The following is a 16681-nucleotide window of genomic DNA, read 5'->3' on the forward strand; positions in this document are numbered from 1 at the left end:
AAGAAGTATTTTTTAGCAATATCCGCAGAGAAAAAGAACGAGCCCACAGCGAAGTGTGACATGTCTCACTCGATAACATTGGTTTTCCCTTGAACCTCATTCTGGCCTTTTAACATGCGCAATGACTAGATATTAGGCATAATGGGTAAGGGCTCAAATTAGCTTCCGTCTAGGCAGCAGAGGCTGCTACCAGCCAAAGGGTCGCTCATTCATTGGTTTTGAACAAATCAGTTACACAGTAAAATTTTCACCCAATCCTCTCTCTCTCTCTCTCTTCATCCTCCGAGCAACCGGGACTGATCACACCTCTCACAGCCACCGTTATTGCCCATCAATGCCACTCACTGTTGCCCTGCTGAGCTGCCATTGCTCACTACTATCATCAGTGGCCTCTATCTCTTACGGCCGCAAGCCACATGCCAAAACAGAACTGCCCAACAGAGCTCCATCTAACAACCTGTGCTGTGCCATTGCCTCTAATCCACCATAACCCACTCGCCCGCCACGATGAAGCCGCCTCCACCAACTGCCTCCATGTGTGGTGGCATTGATGTGATCAACCCGCACTGGCAGGCTACCATCACTATCAATCCCAAGAAAAGTCAAAACCCCACTGTGGCCAAGACACAGATCAACCACAACCGCTCCTTGGAGCTCGTCCAAGTAACCAATCTCAGGCTCAAGGTTGAGCTGTATTGCTATGATGTAGTGCGTCGCAGCTCCTGATATTTGATGTGAGAGAGGGAAACAATCTTGGGCATTAATTGAGCCCTATTACTGCTCATTTTCTAATTGAAATATCCGTACTTCACTAGTCAAAGAACATGAATACGACGATCTAACCAACTCAACATGATATCACTTTTGAGCAAAATCGTGAGATCTAAACTAGTCCCAATGAATACCCAGCAAATACAAATGCGCGGGGAGGGGAAGGGTGCCGAATTTCATGGTTGCCATTGTGTCAAGCAATCTACAAGGCATCAGACCTCTGTCTGACAATCGTCCAAATGATGGAGCATCAGGAGAGATCACTTATGACAAGTTCACATTTGTCCTCCAAGACCTTCACTGCCTCGGTAAACAAAACTTCTGGAGGTAATGCTCCGGTTGATTCGATGGTAACTAAAAACAGGCAAAAGAGAACTAATTAATACTGTACTTGCTGCAGGATTTTATCTTAGCCTTAATGATGTGTGCATGCACCTCATTGGTTGTCACTTACACATAAAATGATCCTTAACACGGCGTAAAGATACACGTTTCTCCCAATCTTCGCCATCTTTGATGCATTCTCGACAAAGTGTGCAAGCTCGTGGTCTGGCAACAGTTGCCCTTTTTCTACCTGAACAACATAACTATCACTCAAGAAGATCCAGGGAAAAGAAACCAGGAGAGATCAAACCTGACTAACAAACAGTATAAGATCCGGAATATCGCCAAATTACTCCAAGCTACATCTAGACAGCATTTCTCAGGATGGATGGCCCATTGACTGTTTCTTCCATCAAAGCAGCTGAAGAACGGGCAACTTACCATCAGCAAGATCTTCAATCTCAAACACATTAGCTGGGCATTTTTGCTTGAGTACTTCAGCCTTCTTGCCCTCAATTTCTTCCGTCAATACAACCTATACGAGCATGAACAGGATATTGGGTAACATGTATGACAAATATATGCTCATGTGCAAGGCTGCTATACCAAAAGAAAGTTCGCTGGGCAAGAGACATGCCTCTGGAAGCATTCTGTACCAACAAGTGGCAACAGGAGACCACTTTGCATGTGTTTTCCCAACACCCTTAACAGCATGTGCTTCAAGTTCAATTTCCTGCAGTCATCACCCTTCAAAAGATTCATACAATTCTACAAAAATTGCTCAATTACAAGTTTAATGATCAATATCTTTAATTGCTTTAAATATTTCCATGAACAACATGCACGAGAAGCTTCTAAAAAGCAGAAACCATCTATTTAGTGAATCAAATTAGCCAGAAATAACCAGGAGTAAAATAAAGGGTTCACCATAATGATGCTCAGATTACACAGCGTCATGTCACCTGTCCAACTAGAAATTGCAGCAGCTAAATTGGACAATGGCACAATACGTCAGCTATTATCTCAGATTTACTAGTAAGCCAGCTGCTCCATGCACGAAAAAGGTCTTCTACTTCCATGAATCACTGAGCCATCTTGCCATCAGAACTGAAATAGACTACATTTCCAAGAAACAGATAGCTCCCTGATTGTTGACTTTGTTAAATAAAACTTTCAATTCTCACCAGAAAAGGTGAAAAGAAAAACTTATAAGAGCTCTTTCTTTGGATGGGACGACTGCCAGAAATGAAGGATGATGTTCTTGCTGAAACCCCCGGAAAGAGAAAAAATAACAGGAGTTTGCTGATAAGTTGCTGCTAATTCAGTTCTCTAGCCATGCAATAAGCTGATGCACAGGGGTAATAAGTTCCAACACGGCATCCCATAGCGGTGGCAATGCTTAGCCACACTAGGCGCTAGAAATTTAGCATGACGCTCTGGAGTTCAGACTCCCATATGCAGTGAAAACTGCCATATGCTTTTAGGAGAGCAATTTCAAGCCCATCCCCTTGCTTTCCCCTCTCAATTATAAATTTCTAACCCATTAAGCACGTTTTGGCCCAAAAAAAGAAGAAGCACACAACGGTCTAAGGTAAATACATCATCAGTACAGATTCCTATAGCTCAGAAGCAGAATTTATATAGCAAGATGTAATGCTTCTATTAATGCTGATGAAGAGTATCATACTAGACTGAACAATGGTAAGAAGAGAAAAAATTATTATGACAAGTGCACGGCATATAAGACCATCACCTGGCCAAAACCAAGCTTATCAATGGTGATATCAGGATACACGCTAATTGGATTGCCTCCAAATTCTGGCAAGGAGTCCTGACTGCAAGTGAAGGAAGTGTAGGTTTCTGCTTTTGAAGTCGAAGTCAAACTTTCAGATGTCTTCAAAAACTCGCTCCCCTTTGGCAGCCACGTTAATTCATTTGATGTCACTGCATACACCAAAAGGCATTACAATGAGAGATGAGAGAAAACTGAGCAATTTGAAATACTTTCAAGAGATAACCAATTGATAATATTGAAAGAAATAACTTACCTGTGAGACGCTGCCCTTTTTCTTCACATCGAACATGGAGTTTGAAAACTATGGTATTCTTCTCATTTGGTGTATCATTCTCTATAGGTCATAAGTGAAAGCGGTACATCAACAATATAAAACTCACGAGGTGCAACCATACATTAATTCTTCGATACAACAAAGAAGTTGAACAGGCATGCATGTAAAGCCCAACCTGACAAATAATCGAAAAGCCTTGGGTCAACCTTGATGGGAATGAGACCCAAGCGATGAGCAAGAACTTCGTCTTGTACCACTGATGTATTATTTGCAATAAGAACCTTTTCAATAGCCATGGTGGGAAGCTGCATGGGCAAACATGGACACATCGGGAGATTCGATTAATTTCAATCAATCAGATAAGCCACTTGCAAAACAAACCTAAACTAAGGTTCAAAAGAACAAAAGCAAACTTTGAACCGACACAATCTTGAAAGATAAAAACACAAGAATTCTCCTTCAATGGAACTACAAACAGTAAACGCACCTCGGCCAAGAGGATCCTCCGGAATGCATTGGCAATAGAAGGATCGATGCCGACCATATCAAACTCCATATCTTCGTGGCTAAGTCTGGTGACTTCGACTCTGAAGTTGTTGCAGAAATCATCAAATCTTAAACTATTATCGACTCCAATAGATGCGTAAGCTCCAGAGTATTGGACAGTATCTGTCTACAAGCAGCAGCAGCAGCAGCAGCATCTCAATAAGCACAAAGATGCAAAGTAAAAGTTACCTCCTTGACTAAACAAACTCGATTCAATCAATGACACGGGAAAGAGAATCCGCACGACTTGGATGTGAAGGAAGATAGCGACGCAAAAAAGGAGAGAGAAGAGAGGGGAATGAAGAGGAGTACATTGTGAGGAGCATCGACGTTACAGAGAACACGAGTTTTGCGAAGCTCGAGGTGCGGGGGCAGCTTCGCGGAGGGAACATCGGGCATGTTCAGAGCAGATACGAATCCGTCGGCTTCCGCCATCACCTCTGAGTCGGAATCGGACATGAGAGCAAGAGCAGAGGGAGAGGAGACGAGGGTTTAGGGTTTAACACCTCACTCGCGCCTAAAAAACCGGTTTCGCTTTAATAAGTTATAAAAGCCCGCTTTGCCCATGACCAGTTGACCACATCCTTTTACATCTCATATGTTCACAACATGAAAAAGAAAGAAAAAAAAAAAGAAAAGGTTTTGTCTCATTTTTAGCCTTATATGCATCTACGAGCCTAACAAACTTTTATTAAGCTGCAGCATTAAATTAAAATAGTACAGGACTTCGATAGTGCACGAAAACTCAATTAGTCTCCTAATAAGGCTCTCCGTTGGATTAACAAGGATGATTGTATCCTCGTGAAATTGAATCAGGCAATAAAAGTTGCATTTTGTTTTGTTTTTTTTTTTCTCAGAACATTTGCGAAAGCTTCATGAAGGGGGAACATCGCGGGCAGGGAATGCGCCGTCACCTCTGAATCGGAACTGGACGTGCTTTACATATTTGGTTTTACACTTACTCGACACCGGAGATGAAGGTGCACGTCCCCTTTCCCGTCATGCGCGGAAAAGAAAAGGGAAAGAAGGATGCACCCTTCAAGACTTAAAAACCCTTTTACCCACGTGCCATACTCAACCATCGCTTAGAGATGGACCCGTATCATTGAGGTCGCACGAGTGAATAGCAATTACAAATGGGGCCAAACGATCTTTTGTTACGGATTTCCTTTCTTCCTCAAATTGCAGATCCCCATGCACTAAATAATTTGTCTGTTCTCAGGAAACTTACAATAGTTTTTATCCCAACTTACATGAGGAGAAAACAGCAGAAAGGTACATGCTCGACGCTATTCTGTAAGTAACTAAAAAAATGAATCAGAGTATCTATGCCTGTACGCAGACAAACAACAGGAACCGAAGGTCCCATTCGCGTGACACCATGACGTGAGCCACATGACTATGACTATGCTGCAGTCGGCAGAATAACAAACCATCAACTTTCTAAAGTTATCGTCTCCCATTGATATTGACTGGTTGACTCGCGCCCTCAGGTTTTGTCTCTGTATTATCATCAGGAGCTGAATTGCTCTTCAGCTGCTGGCTTCTGATGCCTCGTCTTCATGCTTCAAAATCTTGAAATCCCCAACAAGGCCATACTCCAACCTAGGTAGGTGGGATCACTAGGCGACGGAACCAGGTTTTTGCGTCTTCAATCCAAACAAATTCTCAAACAATTTGGGCGCCATGGGAGGAATGTTCATGGCCCGAGGAGCCATGAAGTTGACTATCTTTTCGTGTACATTATACCTGTCAGTACAATGGTAAATTGAAGATGCTCACCCGTCCAGAAATATTTTCCATAAGCCAAGAGGCACAACCAATTGAAGATGAACCAAATTACCTTATCTTCCGACTCTTGGAAGCACGCCGATCAACCACCTTCCTCTTCTTAGTTTGTAGTCTCCTTAAAGCATAAAAAGCAGCCTCTGATGAACAAATGGGAAAGAGACAACACTGTGAGACTACCATCTGATGAACAAATGGCAAAGTTTTTATCTTCCACTACAATTAGTGATACAGTTTACTGGGCCCATTGAACCCACGTCGAAGGAATTACTTGTGACGCAATATCAATCCGTTAAACCAAAAGATGAGTTGTAGCTCAGAAACTCCAACCACTAAAGTTGCAAGCCAAGCATTTGAAGAACAAAACCAACAAAGGGTCACGAGTCACAGGCGGAGCTATGCCCTTCTTATATCCATCGTCACTAAAGGACACTGATGGAAAAGATACATAAAGATGTTGAGTTACGAAACATACTATACCTGATGATGTTGGGTCTATTGTCTCAAAAAATTCCTTCAGTAAATGCTGATAAAACTCCGAGTCGTCCAAAAGTTCTGAGTCACCCTCGGCATTTGCCTCCTAATTACAGCAGGAATGAAACAATTCGTCATCAGCTATAAGGAACGTCATTCATGTTCTCACATGCAAAATAAAAAAGATCGGTTAAAAGACAATTTTTCTTCATTTCCTTTTCTAGACCCATCAATGCTGTAGACAGCTCCATGGATATTAAGGGTTTTAGAAATTGGACTGGGTGTCCTACCAATACATGGAAGACATGGATCGATTTCACATTCCCTGTTGGATCCTCTCGAGATTGAACTTTCATTTTTCGAAAAAAATTATTTATTTATGAATGGGCGGAGGCCAAACATAAAGAGAATCTTAGCAACCTCTTTCTACGTAACACCATAGGCCATAAAGTTTGCTCCTCATATCGTGACACTGCACGAGATCAGTGGTGTCTAATCAAAGAGTGGCCTTTTAAACTAGCACCACCATTACATAGCAAACAACTTAGTCCTTGAAAAGCTCATAATGAACACAGCATGGCATATCAACAAGTTATGTAGTATGACTTGCTATACACATCCTAAACAATTCGTGGCATGCCCAACTCCCATAATTATAGCATGACTCAGAGAATAGCATGTCCAACCATGTTCCAAAAGCACTGTACAGGACGGATGGTTTGAATTTAATTACCTCTTTGTTGGTGTTATCTACATGCTCAGGTACCTGGCCAGCAAAATATTAGGTAAGAAACAGCAGGTTCCGATAGGTTGAATTTCGCTTGCCATGCAATCTCATTCCAAGTATAGGTGAAAAAACATGGATATTTGAATCTAATGAGGACTTTTAACTTACCGACCCAAATATGCCAACAGTTGACCTTCTCTGTTGCATCTGCTTAACCATTCTGCTGGGGTCCCTCATGTAAGTAGACACTTGTTCACTAATATTCTGCTCAACAACCAAAATCAAATTATTGATCACCCATTTCTGAGAAAAGTTTAATTATATTAAGTTCTGGGGCCAAACCTGATTAAAAGCATGTAATTTGTTTTTCATAGCTGCAGCACCAGTTGTCACCTGTGTTTTTCTATGCCATTTGTCTACTGACTTGTCTCTAAAATGAGCCATTCTAAAATGCATGAGCAATAAAAACTGAGTCAGGACAAATGACTGAAGATATGAGGAAGCATTTGCAACAGCAAAACAAGTAGAAAATTTCACATGGAGATGAACCTATAAGTTCATCAATTGCCAGACAAAAAAATTCTCCCAAGGCCTACACAAAATAAAGTTAACCGGGCAAAAGGTTCATATACTCACTCATGCGATTTAGTTAGTAATATGAGATGCTCTGTTCTATCACACATGCAGGCTAAAGAAAGACGATATTTACATCCATCATCAAGATTTATATAAGGACGTAAAGAGCCGCTGTGGCCATTTTTGTAGAGTACCTTCTATGCATCTGCGAAATTTGCGACCATTCGTCATCAGTATGCCCATTGTTGCTCTTATAATCCTCCAATTGCCTTATTGATTGAGCAGAATTACCTAAAGGGCACGGCAATCATAAGAGGACAAAAGATCATATCTAGGCCATTCATTTTCCTTCACAAGACAACTGAGGTCTATACATGTCAAATTTGTGTCCTACAGGACATGACAGTCATAACATGCAGAGTCATCTTCATCTAACTAAGTTAGTCAACAAATATGAAGAAAGATCATAAATGTGTGATCCGAATTTCCCTTCATAAGGCAACATACATTTTATACATCAACAGAACTTGTGCGTTTGTAATTCCAACTGTCAAGGATTCTGTAAATTTCTTATTGGAAAGTTTAAATTCTGAATTACAGAGTAAACCATTTTGCTGTACCTTCTGCTGAATGAGCAATGGCCGGATTGTTCTCGAGCAAAGCCTGTCATCATATGTGTGATGTGAGATATATTGACAACACCAAGCATCATGTCATAATGACTGGTCGTTCTTATAAAGCAAGAACAAAAAGACAAGCAATTAAACCGGACATGAAATTCCAGTGTATTACTTCATAAAAAAAAACAATAACAATATCTCAGAAAAGCTAGAACTGAAAATAAATCAGCTATAGATCATAAGCTAGACACTTGTGAAAAACCCTTTCTCTTGTTGTGCAGTAAAAACAAGAACTCACAATTCATACGTTAAGCGAAATTGGACATATAAGAAAGCTTAATAACAGAAACAGACAGCAGAGGCTATGATTTGTTTCTTTTGTTTCTTGGTTTCGTTCCATGCTGATATACCTATATTAATTTTAGTTTCAAATTATGCTCACATTGAACTGAACCAAACACAGATAAACAACATCAGCCAATGGTTCTTTCAAGACAGCCATACCTCCTGCAGCTCCAAAATGGAACCCAATGTCTCCTTGGTGGACATTAGCACATCGACATAGGCTTTATTGACATTTTCATCTGACTTGCAAAATGAAGACCTTACAGGTTCCTGTGTAAGTAAACGGCATGTGAACCTCATATGAAATATGGCATGAAACAATGAGAAACAAAAAATAGGGGAACGAGCGATCTACACCTGGGGTAACCGGTTTGAACTTGAGAATGCTTTCTGAAGTAAAAATCTCAATTCAAGAGTTTTGTCCCACAAAGCCTTCAGGTTTAGAAGAAATATTAATGAATCAACTCCATATCATACAGGAAGAAAGTAAAAACACAGAAAAGAATTAAACAAGAATAAGATTAGAAATTGGCGCTGGATCTGCAAAGCCTGTTGCGAACTTGCAAGGTCGAAGACATTGAACAAACCAAGTTACTTATAAACGTTTTGGTGGATGGTTTTTCCTGTATTAAATTCTCATTGTAAAAATCTTGAAATGACATACCTTCTGATTCTGTACTGCTTGACCTTTTAGAAGATCTTCATCCTTGTGTTGCTTCAGATTCTTGAGTATGTCTCTGCAGGATGTCAAGTGAAGCAACAGAATAAAATTTCCCATTAAAAGGATATATGCATGCGTGTTACTAGAATCTCTCCTCACTATGTCACCACTACCCAGTATCCCCAATAATTCAGCCTTGTTCCTACTATGGAAGCTTGCTTCATGAATTCTCCCCAGAGACTGGTTTTCTAAACATGGTATGAGCAATAGGATTAAAACTAACACTAAACCATATATGCAATCTGCACTCAGTAAATTATGAGATGTTAGCTAAAATGGTGACGACAGACACGCTCAGGACAACATCTTCACCGTCAAGCAACTTCTGTGAAAAAAAAAAAAACAAAGCTGAAAAAGGAAATCTCACTGCTCCTGGTTCCAAATATCCATATACTCCTTCTCAAGTTCTTTCATCTCCTCATCTTCTCTACCATGATTTTGCTCCTCGCCGTCCTCTCCATGTCCTTCCTCCTCGTCACCTGAGCTGGCGTCTTCATCCTCATCACTTACTTCTTCATCATCCTCCTCATCGCCACCATCATCCATTCCACTATCACCTTCTTCGACACCATGGTCGGAATTTATCTCATCAACCTAAAACAGCAGACAAAATCGATCAGAATAAGCAGATTATGGGCAGCCAAATAGATAAAACTGCCGAATTCCGACTTACGAAAAGCTCCTCATCCTCTAGCTCACTGCCATCCTCCGAAACACTTCGAACTTTTCTCGCTCTCTTAGAAGATATTCCCATTACAAAGCTACAAAGCCCTGAAATACGAGCAATCAGCTATTCACCGAATTCAAAAAGCAATCGGAATACAGCCTATATCGAGTTCCACCAACAAGTAACAAAAGGAAACTCAACACGAGCATAGTCGACCAACAATCTTAGGACTCAAAAGAGAAGAAGAAGAAGAGACAAATAACGGGGGGAAAAACACTCAGTATTCGCAACTGTCGATTCCAGAGAGCCAGAAACTGGAAGTGAAGCTGCAGATTGCTTTGGCTCCGACATTCGAACTCAGTGGGTAACTTGGCTGGGTTTAGTTTAACTACGGGGTGACAGGTTCCCGGTCTGATCCCACCTTGGAACTGGGAACCGGACCAAATGGTCCTGGGACCTGACCATCCAGTCCGGTTCCTAGGCAGTCCAAATATTGGACCTGTCGCTATATATATATATAGTGTGTGTGTGTGTGAGAGAGAGAGAGAGACCAGACAGGAAACACCAAACGAGTGTGCCTCAACCTGAAACAAAACAAGAATGAAGAAGTTTGAAGCACGCTCACAGTTCACCAAACGAATTGAACTGTGAGAGCCTTTGGCAAATTTCGTCCCTCGTTCGCATACAGCGTGAAGGAGTCGTGGACAATCTTCCGATAGATGTGCTTATTGTAATGCCTTATTCCTTGTTATGTTGGCTGACCAACCATGACGACAGAGTCCCACTAAACACATCCTATCTCAATTCTCCATTAAGCTCATTTAGGCAAAGCATCGAACACTTCGTGCTCCGTGCGCAACAAGAGAGTGAGTAAAGGCGTCAAGCTTTCAAAGCAACGGTCGTATTACAAGCACTCAAACTCCTGGTAACAGAGCAGTTCAGTTGTTTTACCTCTCCGCGGTTGTCGGAGAAAAGGCGTCGTCGAGCTCGAACGAGAGGGAAAGAGCGAGGCGTAAGAGGCGAGAGACGAGGAGCTACCGTTTATTGCCGCCGAGGCGTCAATCGTGGATTCGCGATTTGAAAGAGGGCGAGGCGTGAAGATGAACTGCTGGTTTCGAAAGAGGGGCAAGGCGTGAGAGAGGGAAAGAGGGAACGAACCACCGAGCCGTCAATGGCGAAAGAGGGAGGGAGGCGCGCGAGTCTGTGAGAGGCTAGGGAAAGAAGAATGCACGTTTAAGAAAATGTAAAAGATAAAATTACAGTCCGGTCTGGCTTGATCATGTACTATAAGGCTGCGTTTGATCGCTCAGATTTTTAATCATATAGGATTGGATATCAAATTCGAAGATTTTGCTATATCCTGTACGGTATTTGGTGAATCGCAGTAATAGAATTAAATATATTTATATCATATCATGTTCATTGTTTGATATTTATAATATATCGATGTAAATGAATTTGAAAATATACGAATGAACTGGAAGAATGTCTCACAATTCACTGTCAATTTTGGTACGAAAAAGAAAATATAACCATTCATCTTTGTAACTGAAAAGTTTTGCCTCTCTTGCTACATTCGTTAAACTTTAATATAAAATACAAAGTTACGAAGAAAAAGGAGGCTTGACTATTTTTCTGTTTTTCTTAGACTTTTGATGTGAATCGGAAAGCTATGAAGGAGAAAAAGTTTCAACTCTCTTGATGTTTTGGTAGAGTTTGATCGCGAAGTAAAAAATTACAAAGCGGTTATGAAACTTCCACATGAACTAAAGATATAGAAGAGAATAAGATGGAGGTGCTAGTTTTTTTTAGAAATTTCATTGCTCCTCATTCTTTGAGAATCGGAAAAATTATTTTCAAGTTTGAACATATTCACTTAAAATTTGGGTTCTTCTACTTCACTTTTACTTATTTTTTTAAATTATAAATATATTTTTTATGATTATTTTGATTCGCTTCCGTCATTTCTTAGTAAACTTTTTCATTAAATAATAAACTATACAATTATACTTAAAATATGTAATGACATAGATACTAGGATATATATTTGTATAAACTATGTATTATAAAGAAGAAAGAAATTAAATTATGAATAAGATTTATAATGGATAAAAATGAAAATGATTTTTTTTTTATTTTGAGTTTGCTTTTTAACATTAGAATTCAAATATATTTAAATATAATAATTATTTTATTTTTATTATATAAGAAGTTTGTTTTTTAGAAATATAGTTTTTGTGCCACGAACAAAATAAATCCTATCTTCCTTTATCCCATCCCTCCCATAGGATAATTATATTCAGGCTATATCCCATTTATATCATATCCCGAGTAAGAATCAAATACAGGATATGATAAAATTTATTCTATTTCCTAAAATTGCCCTCTGTAACCGGACAATCGATCTGGCGATTTCCAAATTCCAGTTCAGTCTGTCTAACTTTTAGTCCGGCTTGCTCGCTCCTGGATTTAAGTTGTAACAACAAAAAAAGGAGTTCTCGTCCAGCAGTCGACACTCGACGCTGAAGGAGTTGGGCCAAGAGAGAGTGAAAGCGCGAAACCTTCGCTTTAGAGCAGCAAAGCCCATACACTCAGCTCACCTCTCAAAGCCCATCTGTGCAATTCTGGCATACTAGTTTTTGGGTCGAATGAGACCTTTGCGCAAATCAGTGGAAGACATCAAAATGGGAGTTTAAAATCGTCAGACCGAAGTAGGCCATTCTATGTCGCGAGGATGAGAACAATTCTTATCAGACGGAAACGCAGGAACCTATTCTCCAGGCAAAGCTTTAGTGAAAGCTGCGAAGCGAACGCATTCTGATGTTCTTGTGATCATCTCTTCCCCTCAATCAAATTATCATTCGGCGGCAGTCATAGCATGGAAAGCGAAAGGAGGTCCAAGGACGAGAAGAAAAGCCAGGGTAAGCACGTCCTTCACTTCTTCTTCTTTCTTTTGGTCACCGGGAATGAAGGGGTGGGAGAGAAAGCATCGGAATTGCAGTTTCTGCTTTCTGGTCTGTTTCGCAGCTTAGGCCTTTTCTTGTGTTGAATTCCTCTGTCGCTGTCCCGGGAAATGCTGCCAAAACAAAAACCCCAGGCTAACTGTCCTCTTGATGATATGGATCTCAGACAAAAGAAGGAAAAACCCCGTTTCAATCGTCGCTCAACTTTGTCTTATAATCCGTTTCTCTGTGGATTATAAATATGATTGAGCATGTGCTAACCTTTGATACTCCGAAATTTCATACTGGTTTTCGGAAGAACTGTGAACTTTATTTTTCTTTGTCTGCAGATGGGAGGACGAGGAAGAGGCATAGGTCTGAGGAGGGCGATGAAAATGAAAGCAGAAAGAGCGACAAGAAAGAGAAAGGAAAGGATAGGAAGTCCCACAAACACCGTTCCGATAAAGGTGGGGGAAAATGGCTGGAATTTCATTTCTCCTAGTAAATTTTGTTGGCGCGTTGTCATAGATGCTAAGCTTTGGCATTTGGGAATTTGCACCAGCGGAAGCTATAGATAAATTGTTCATGGCAGATGCAAGTTACTGATTGAATGTCTTCTTCTGGTATTGTTTTGTTGTTTGCTGACACTTGTCTCGTCGCTTGCGTAGAATCCTACTGTAAAAGTCCTTTTAACGGTCTACCTGCCAATATTGCTGCAGAAAAGAAGTCTAGGGACAGCAAGGGTAAACATAAGAGCAAAGATCGGCACTCTCACTTGGTAAATTTCTTGGTCCGAGATTAAATGCTAGTGTATCTGTACCTTTGTGTACATGTCTCTATGTCATGTCCTTTGGGTTCGGACATGCTCTTATTGCGACTTCCTCTGCTCTCTTTTGTTGTGCAAAAAGAAAGAATCAAACAATTTATTGGAACTGGATACTGTTTCTGTGTATAACGTTTAGTTACAAGCTCGACTGATACATTGTGTAGTAATTCAAGGCTTTATTCTCTTCGTTTTACTTCCTCAAGATGATCATTTTGCAAAATTGGATGATAATATTTCCTAGGGGACTCTCCACCCTACAACATGCATGGTGCATAAATCTCATCAGTATCACAAGATTGTTGGGTGGAACATCTTGCTACAATTTAAATGTGCTCATCGGTAGAGGTGTTGGAATTCTGAGTCAAAAGATTATTTTACTAGGAGACAGGGTGGTTTTTGCATCTTATCACTCGTCTGGTAAGCTCTTTCTGTATATGTTCTAAGCTTGGAAAGGGGTAATGACACTGCTAGGGCATGAACTTTTGGCGGTTTTGTAATCAAGTATCTAAACCTTTTTTGTTATTCAATCGAGTACCTCGATTTTTCGGATTGAGCTCAATGTGGTGCCTCTGTCAAATCCATGGGTGGAAAATGATGGTGTGGCACTAATATCGTCAGTTTGCCATTGATAGACTGGTATGGACGCTTTCGTGAATTTTTTTGTTGTCCAAGTTGGCAGAAAATTAATCAATTTTGGGGTCCCTCCCCCCTCTCCCCACCGCGGCCTATGACGTGTTCACAAATCACCATATTGAATACAAAGAAAATATTCTTCAGAAATTTCCAAAGGAATACCATGCTGCCGAAGATTTGGTCAAGTGATTAAAATGTCTCTTCAGTGCTTTAATTTTCCTTTCTGTTTGATTGTTTGCTTCTCATATATGAGCTCTATTCCTCCCCAACCCACCCACAATTAAAACAGAGAAAGGTAATTCAAGGCGGATACCTCAGATCTAAGCACACAGCCTCAGATTTGAAGTTGCTAGCTCATTTCTGAGCTTGTGCAACCTCAATATGGTGGTGGCGGTTACCTCCACTAAAGGTTGATTAGAGAGAGTGAGAGAACTGAAGAGAGGGATAGGGACTTGCGACCTAGGTGCGCTGAGCGGTGGAGATGGAACCTGGTGTAGTGACAATTGAAAAATTGAGGTGCTTGATTTAAAAAAAAAAAAAAGGTTAAAATTCAGTTACTAAAAAATAAGGTGCTTTACTTTTAGATGGGCTATAGTTCACTTCTTGTGAATACTATTTCCTAATACATATTCTCACAAAATAGTGAAACTACCTTAAGTTCTTTCTTAATTACTATTTAGTTGCGGGATATGTAAATAGCCCCATTGCTTATGTAGTAAAGAATTGTGGATTGCCGGTGTATAGCTAGATAGTTCCTCTCGGGGACATGCTGCTTTGTCTGCAATTGTCTGTGAAGTTAAACAATTCTTATTTATGCTGTTTGTGTTTGAGGAAACAAAGTTTCCGTATCTTCCTGGATTTGACTTCCATTGTGGGGGAGTTTCTCATTATTCCCATTTAGTTGTACTTCTCCACTCAAAGACATGATTTAACCAAGCTGCACATGTAACTACCATATTCAATTTTATTACTTGCATGTTTTGTGATCTCATCTTAGGTTTGTCTTGATATGGTGTTATGCCATGCTCGGGGATGCTTATCCTGCCGGGGGTTTTCAGAATTCATTGGATACAAATGATATGATTGATTCTTCTTCTTGTAGAAACATGATTGAAGTTAAACAATTCTTATTTATGCTGTTTGTGTTTGAGGAAACAAAGTTTCCGTATCTTCCTGGATTTGACTTCCATTGTGGGGGAGTTTCTCATTATTCCCATTTAGTTGTACTTCTCCACTCAAAGACATGATTTAACCAAGCTGCACATGTAACTACCATATTCAATTTTATTACTTGCATGTTTTGTGATCTCATCTTAGGTTTGTCTTGATATGGTGTTATGCCATGCTCGGGGATGCTTATCCTGCCGGGGGTTTTCAGAATTCATTGGATACAAATGATATGATTGATTCTTCTTCTTGTAGAAACATGATTGAAGTTAAACAATTCTTATTTATGCTGTTTGTGTTTGAGGAAACAAAGTTTCCGTATCTTCCTGGATTTGACTTCCATTGTGGGGGAGTTTCTCATTATTCCCATTTAGTTGTACTTCTCCACTCAAAGACATGATTTAACCAAGCTGCACATGTAACTACCATATTCAATTTTATTACTTGCATGTTTTGTGATCTCATCTTAGGTTTGTCTTGATATGGTGTTATGCCATGCTCGGGGATGCTTATCCTGCCGGGGGTTTTCAGAATTCATTGGATACAAATGATATGATTGATTCTTCTTCTTGTAGAAACATGATATTCAGGAGCTGTCGAATGATGACTACTTCTTGAAGAATAACGAGTTTGCCACCTGGCTAAAGGAAGAGAGAAATGTTTTCTTCAGTGATCTCTCTGCGGAGTCAGCTCGTGAACTTTTTTCAGAGTTCATTAAGGAGTGGAACAGGGGGAAGCTTGAATCTCGATACTACGAGGGAATTGCAAGCGGAAGACGAACAGCCCATGATTGGAAGATCAAAGTGTAGTTGGAAAAATTACAGGACTGGGGATTGACCTTTTTAGATGCATTTACCCTGTTATTTTCTCGCACTCCTTTTGTGCAATATGCTACAGGTAACTTGAAAGGTTTGTGTATGATAAACAGAAAGGACAATTCTCATTGCGTATTAATTTGCTTGCAAGGTGTATAACACTTCCTAGAGAGTGACTGAAGAAGAGCACGGGATGAATTTGCAGTGGAGATATTGGTATCTGCACATTAGCTATAATCTGTAGATCATATGGGATTTCAGGGAGTCTGCTCGAATCATTCTTGCGGCTTCTTTTCTTGATAGGATGTCCTGTTACTAGGTGTTTTCCTGACCCTTTCAATTTGGTCTCTGGATTTGGTTGTTTTCCTTCTTTCTGTCCTCCTCTTCTGGTGGGTGAACACTTGATTTTGGAGTTGGCCTGAGAAGCGTATGAAGCAACTATTTTTGGACAACAAATAATCTTTGGATCTCTATTCTTCGGCCCTCAAACGCAGGATCTGAATGCGGACGTGATTCCAATTCACCAATTTGCTTCCCATCTTGTGTTGTCTGTTCTACGGGAAACATTTCACAAGACAACCAATTTAGGATGCATGTTACTCATAACTTCTACAAATATGAGCCAATCTATCTTCAATACTATGAACAACCAGTGGACCACTGTCCACAA

The 16681-nt window shown here is 40.2% G+C and overlaps 3 protein-coding genes across 5 annotated transcripts; 1 reads left to right on the forward strand and 2 right to left on the reverse strand.

Annotated features, from left to right (window-relative positions):
* Nucleotides 1-772: 772 nt before the first annotated feature.
* LOC115739108 (DNA-directed RNA polymerases I and III subunit rpac1) lies at nt 773-4247 on the reverse strand. Its single transcript, XM_030672019.2, has 9 exons — nt 4023-4247; nt 3652-3837; nt 3340-3469; nt 3144-3224; nt 2849-3039; nt 1733-1828; nt 1537-1630; nt 1226-1345; nt 773-1125 (listed from the first exon to the last, which is right to left on the reverse strand). Exons 1-9 carry the CDS (start codon nt 4167-4169, stop codon nt 1022-1024), a joined length of 1149 nt encoding a protein of 382 aa, XP_030527879.1. The 5' UTR covers nt 4170-4247; the 3' UTR covers nt 773-1021.
* Nucleotides 4248-4845: 598 nt separating this feature from the next.
* On the reverse strand, nt 4846-10740 carry LOC115739100 (putative uncharacterized protein DDB_G0270496). 2 transcript variants are annotated; one of them, XM_030672007.2, is made up of 14 exons: nt 10579-10740; nt 9635-9723; nt 9329-9555; nt 8905-8977; nt 8598-8672; nt 8400-8510; nt 7896-7938; nt 7470-7566; nt 7042-7144; nt 6868-6963; nt 6706-6738; nt 5979-6078; nt 5554-5638; nt 4846-5459 (listed from the first exon to the last, which is right to left on the reverse strand). In XM_030672007.2, exons 2-14 carry the CDS (start codon nt 9713-9715, stop codon nt 5333-5335), a joined length of 1251 nt encoding a protein of 416 aa, XP_030527867.1. In that variant the 5' UTR covers nt 9716-9723; nt 10579-10740; the 3' UTR covers nt 4846-5332. The 2 variants fall into 2 exon arrangements, with proteins under 2 accessions (XP_030527867.1, XP_048130882.1); XM_048274925.1 differs by having other exon boundaries at nt 5318-5459; nt 5554-5681.
* A 1636-nt stretch (nt 10741-12376) lies between these two features.
* Nucleotides 12377-16342, forward strand: LOC115739114 (style cell-cycle inhibitor 1). Of its 2 annotated transcripts, none has more exons than XM_030672032.2 (4): nt 12377-12549; nt 12921-13037; nt 13290-13348; nt 15772-16342. In XM_030672032.2, the coding sequence occupies exons 1-4, from the start codon at nt 12507-12509 to the stop codon at nt 16003-16005; spliced, it is 453 nt and encodes a 150-aa protein (XP_030527892.1). In that variant the 5' UTR covers nt 12377-12506; the 3' UTR covers nt 16006-16342. The 2 variants fall into 2 exon arrangements, with proteins under 2 accessions (XP_030527892.1, XP_030527902.1); XM_030672042.2 differs by having other exon boundaries at nt 12378-12549; nt 13290-13341; nt 15771-16342.
* Nucleotides 16343-16681: the final 339 nt, after the last annotated feature.

This window comes from Rhodamnia argentea, chromosome 2, assembly GCF_020921035.1.
Source record: "Rhodamnia argentea isolate NSW1041297 chromosome 2, ASM2092103v1, whole genome shotgun sequence".
In the NCBI taxonomy this organism is placed as follows: domain Eukaryota; kingdom Viridiplantae; phylum Streptophyta; class Magnoliopsida; order Myrtales; family Myrtaceae; genus Rhodamnia; species Rhodamnia argentea.

What these genes read in the sequence shown, in the direction of transcription:
- LOC115739108 (XM_030672019.2), bottom strand. Translation starts at nt 4,169, where the DNA reads ATGTCCGATTCCGACTCAGAGGTGATGGCGGAAGCCGACGGATTCGTA. An exon ending in GGAGGATCCTCTTGGCCGAG is followed by an intron (nt 3,470 to 3,651) that starts GTGCGTTTACTG and finishes TTGCCCATGCAG; the next exon opens with CTTCCCACCATGGCTATTGA. An exon ending in GATTGAAGATCTTGCTGATG is followed by an intron (nt 1,346 to 1,536) that starts GTAAGTTGCCCG and finishes TATGTTGTTCAG; the next exon opens with GTAGAAAAAGGGCAACTGTT.
- LOC115739114 (XM_030672032.2), top strand. Translation starts at nt 12,507, where the DNA reads ATGGAAAGCGAAAGGAGGTCCAAGGACGAGAAGAAAAGCCAGG. An exon ending in CAAACACCGTTCCGATAAAG is followed by an intron (nt 13,038 to 13,289) that starts GTGGGGGAAAAT and finishes ATATTGCTGCAG; the next exon opens with AAAAGAAGTCTAGGGACAGC. An exon ending in AAGATCGGCACTCTCACTTG is followed by an intron (nt 13,349 to 15,771) that starts GTAAATTTCTTG and finishes TTCTTCTTGTAG; the next exon opens with AAACATGATATTCAGGAGCT.
- LOC115739100 (XM_030672007.2), bottom strand. Translation starts at nt 9,715, where the DNA reads ATGGGAATATCTTCTAAGAGAGCGAGAAAAGTTCGAAGTGTTTCGGAG. An exon ending in GTTCAAACCGGTTACCCCAG is followed by an intron (nt 8,511 to 8,597) that starts GTGTAGATCGCT and finishes TTACTTACACAG; the next exon opens with GAACCTGTAAGGTCTTCATT. An exon ending in TAGATAACACCAACAAAGAG is followed by an intron (nt 6,079 to 6,705) that starts GTAATTAAATTC and finishes TGCTGTAATTAG; the next exon opens with GAGGCAAATGCCGAGGGTGA.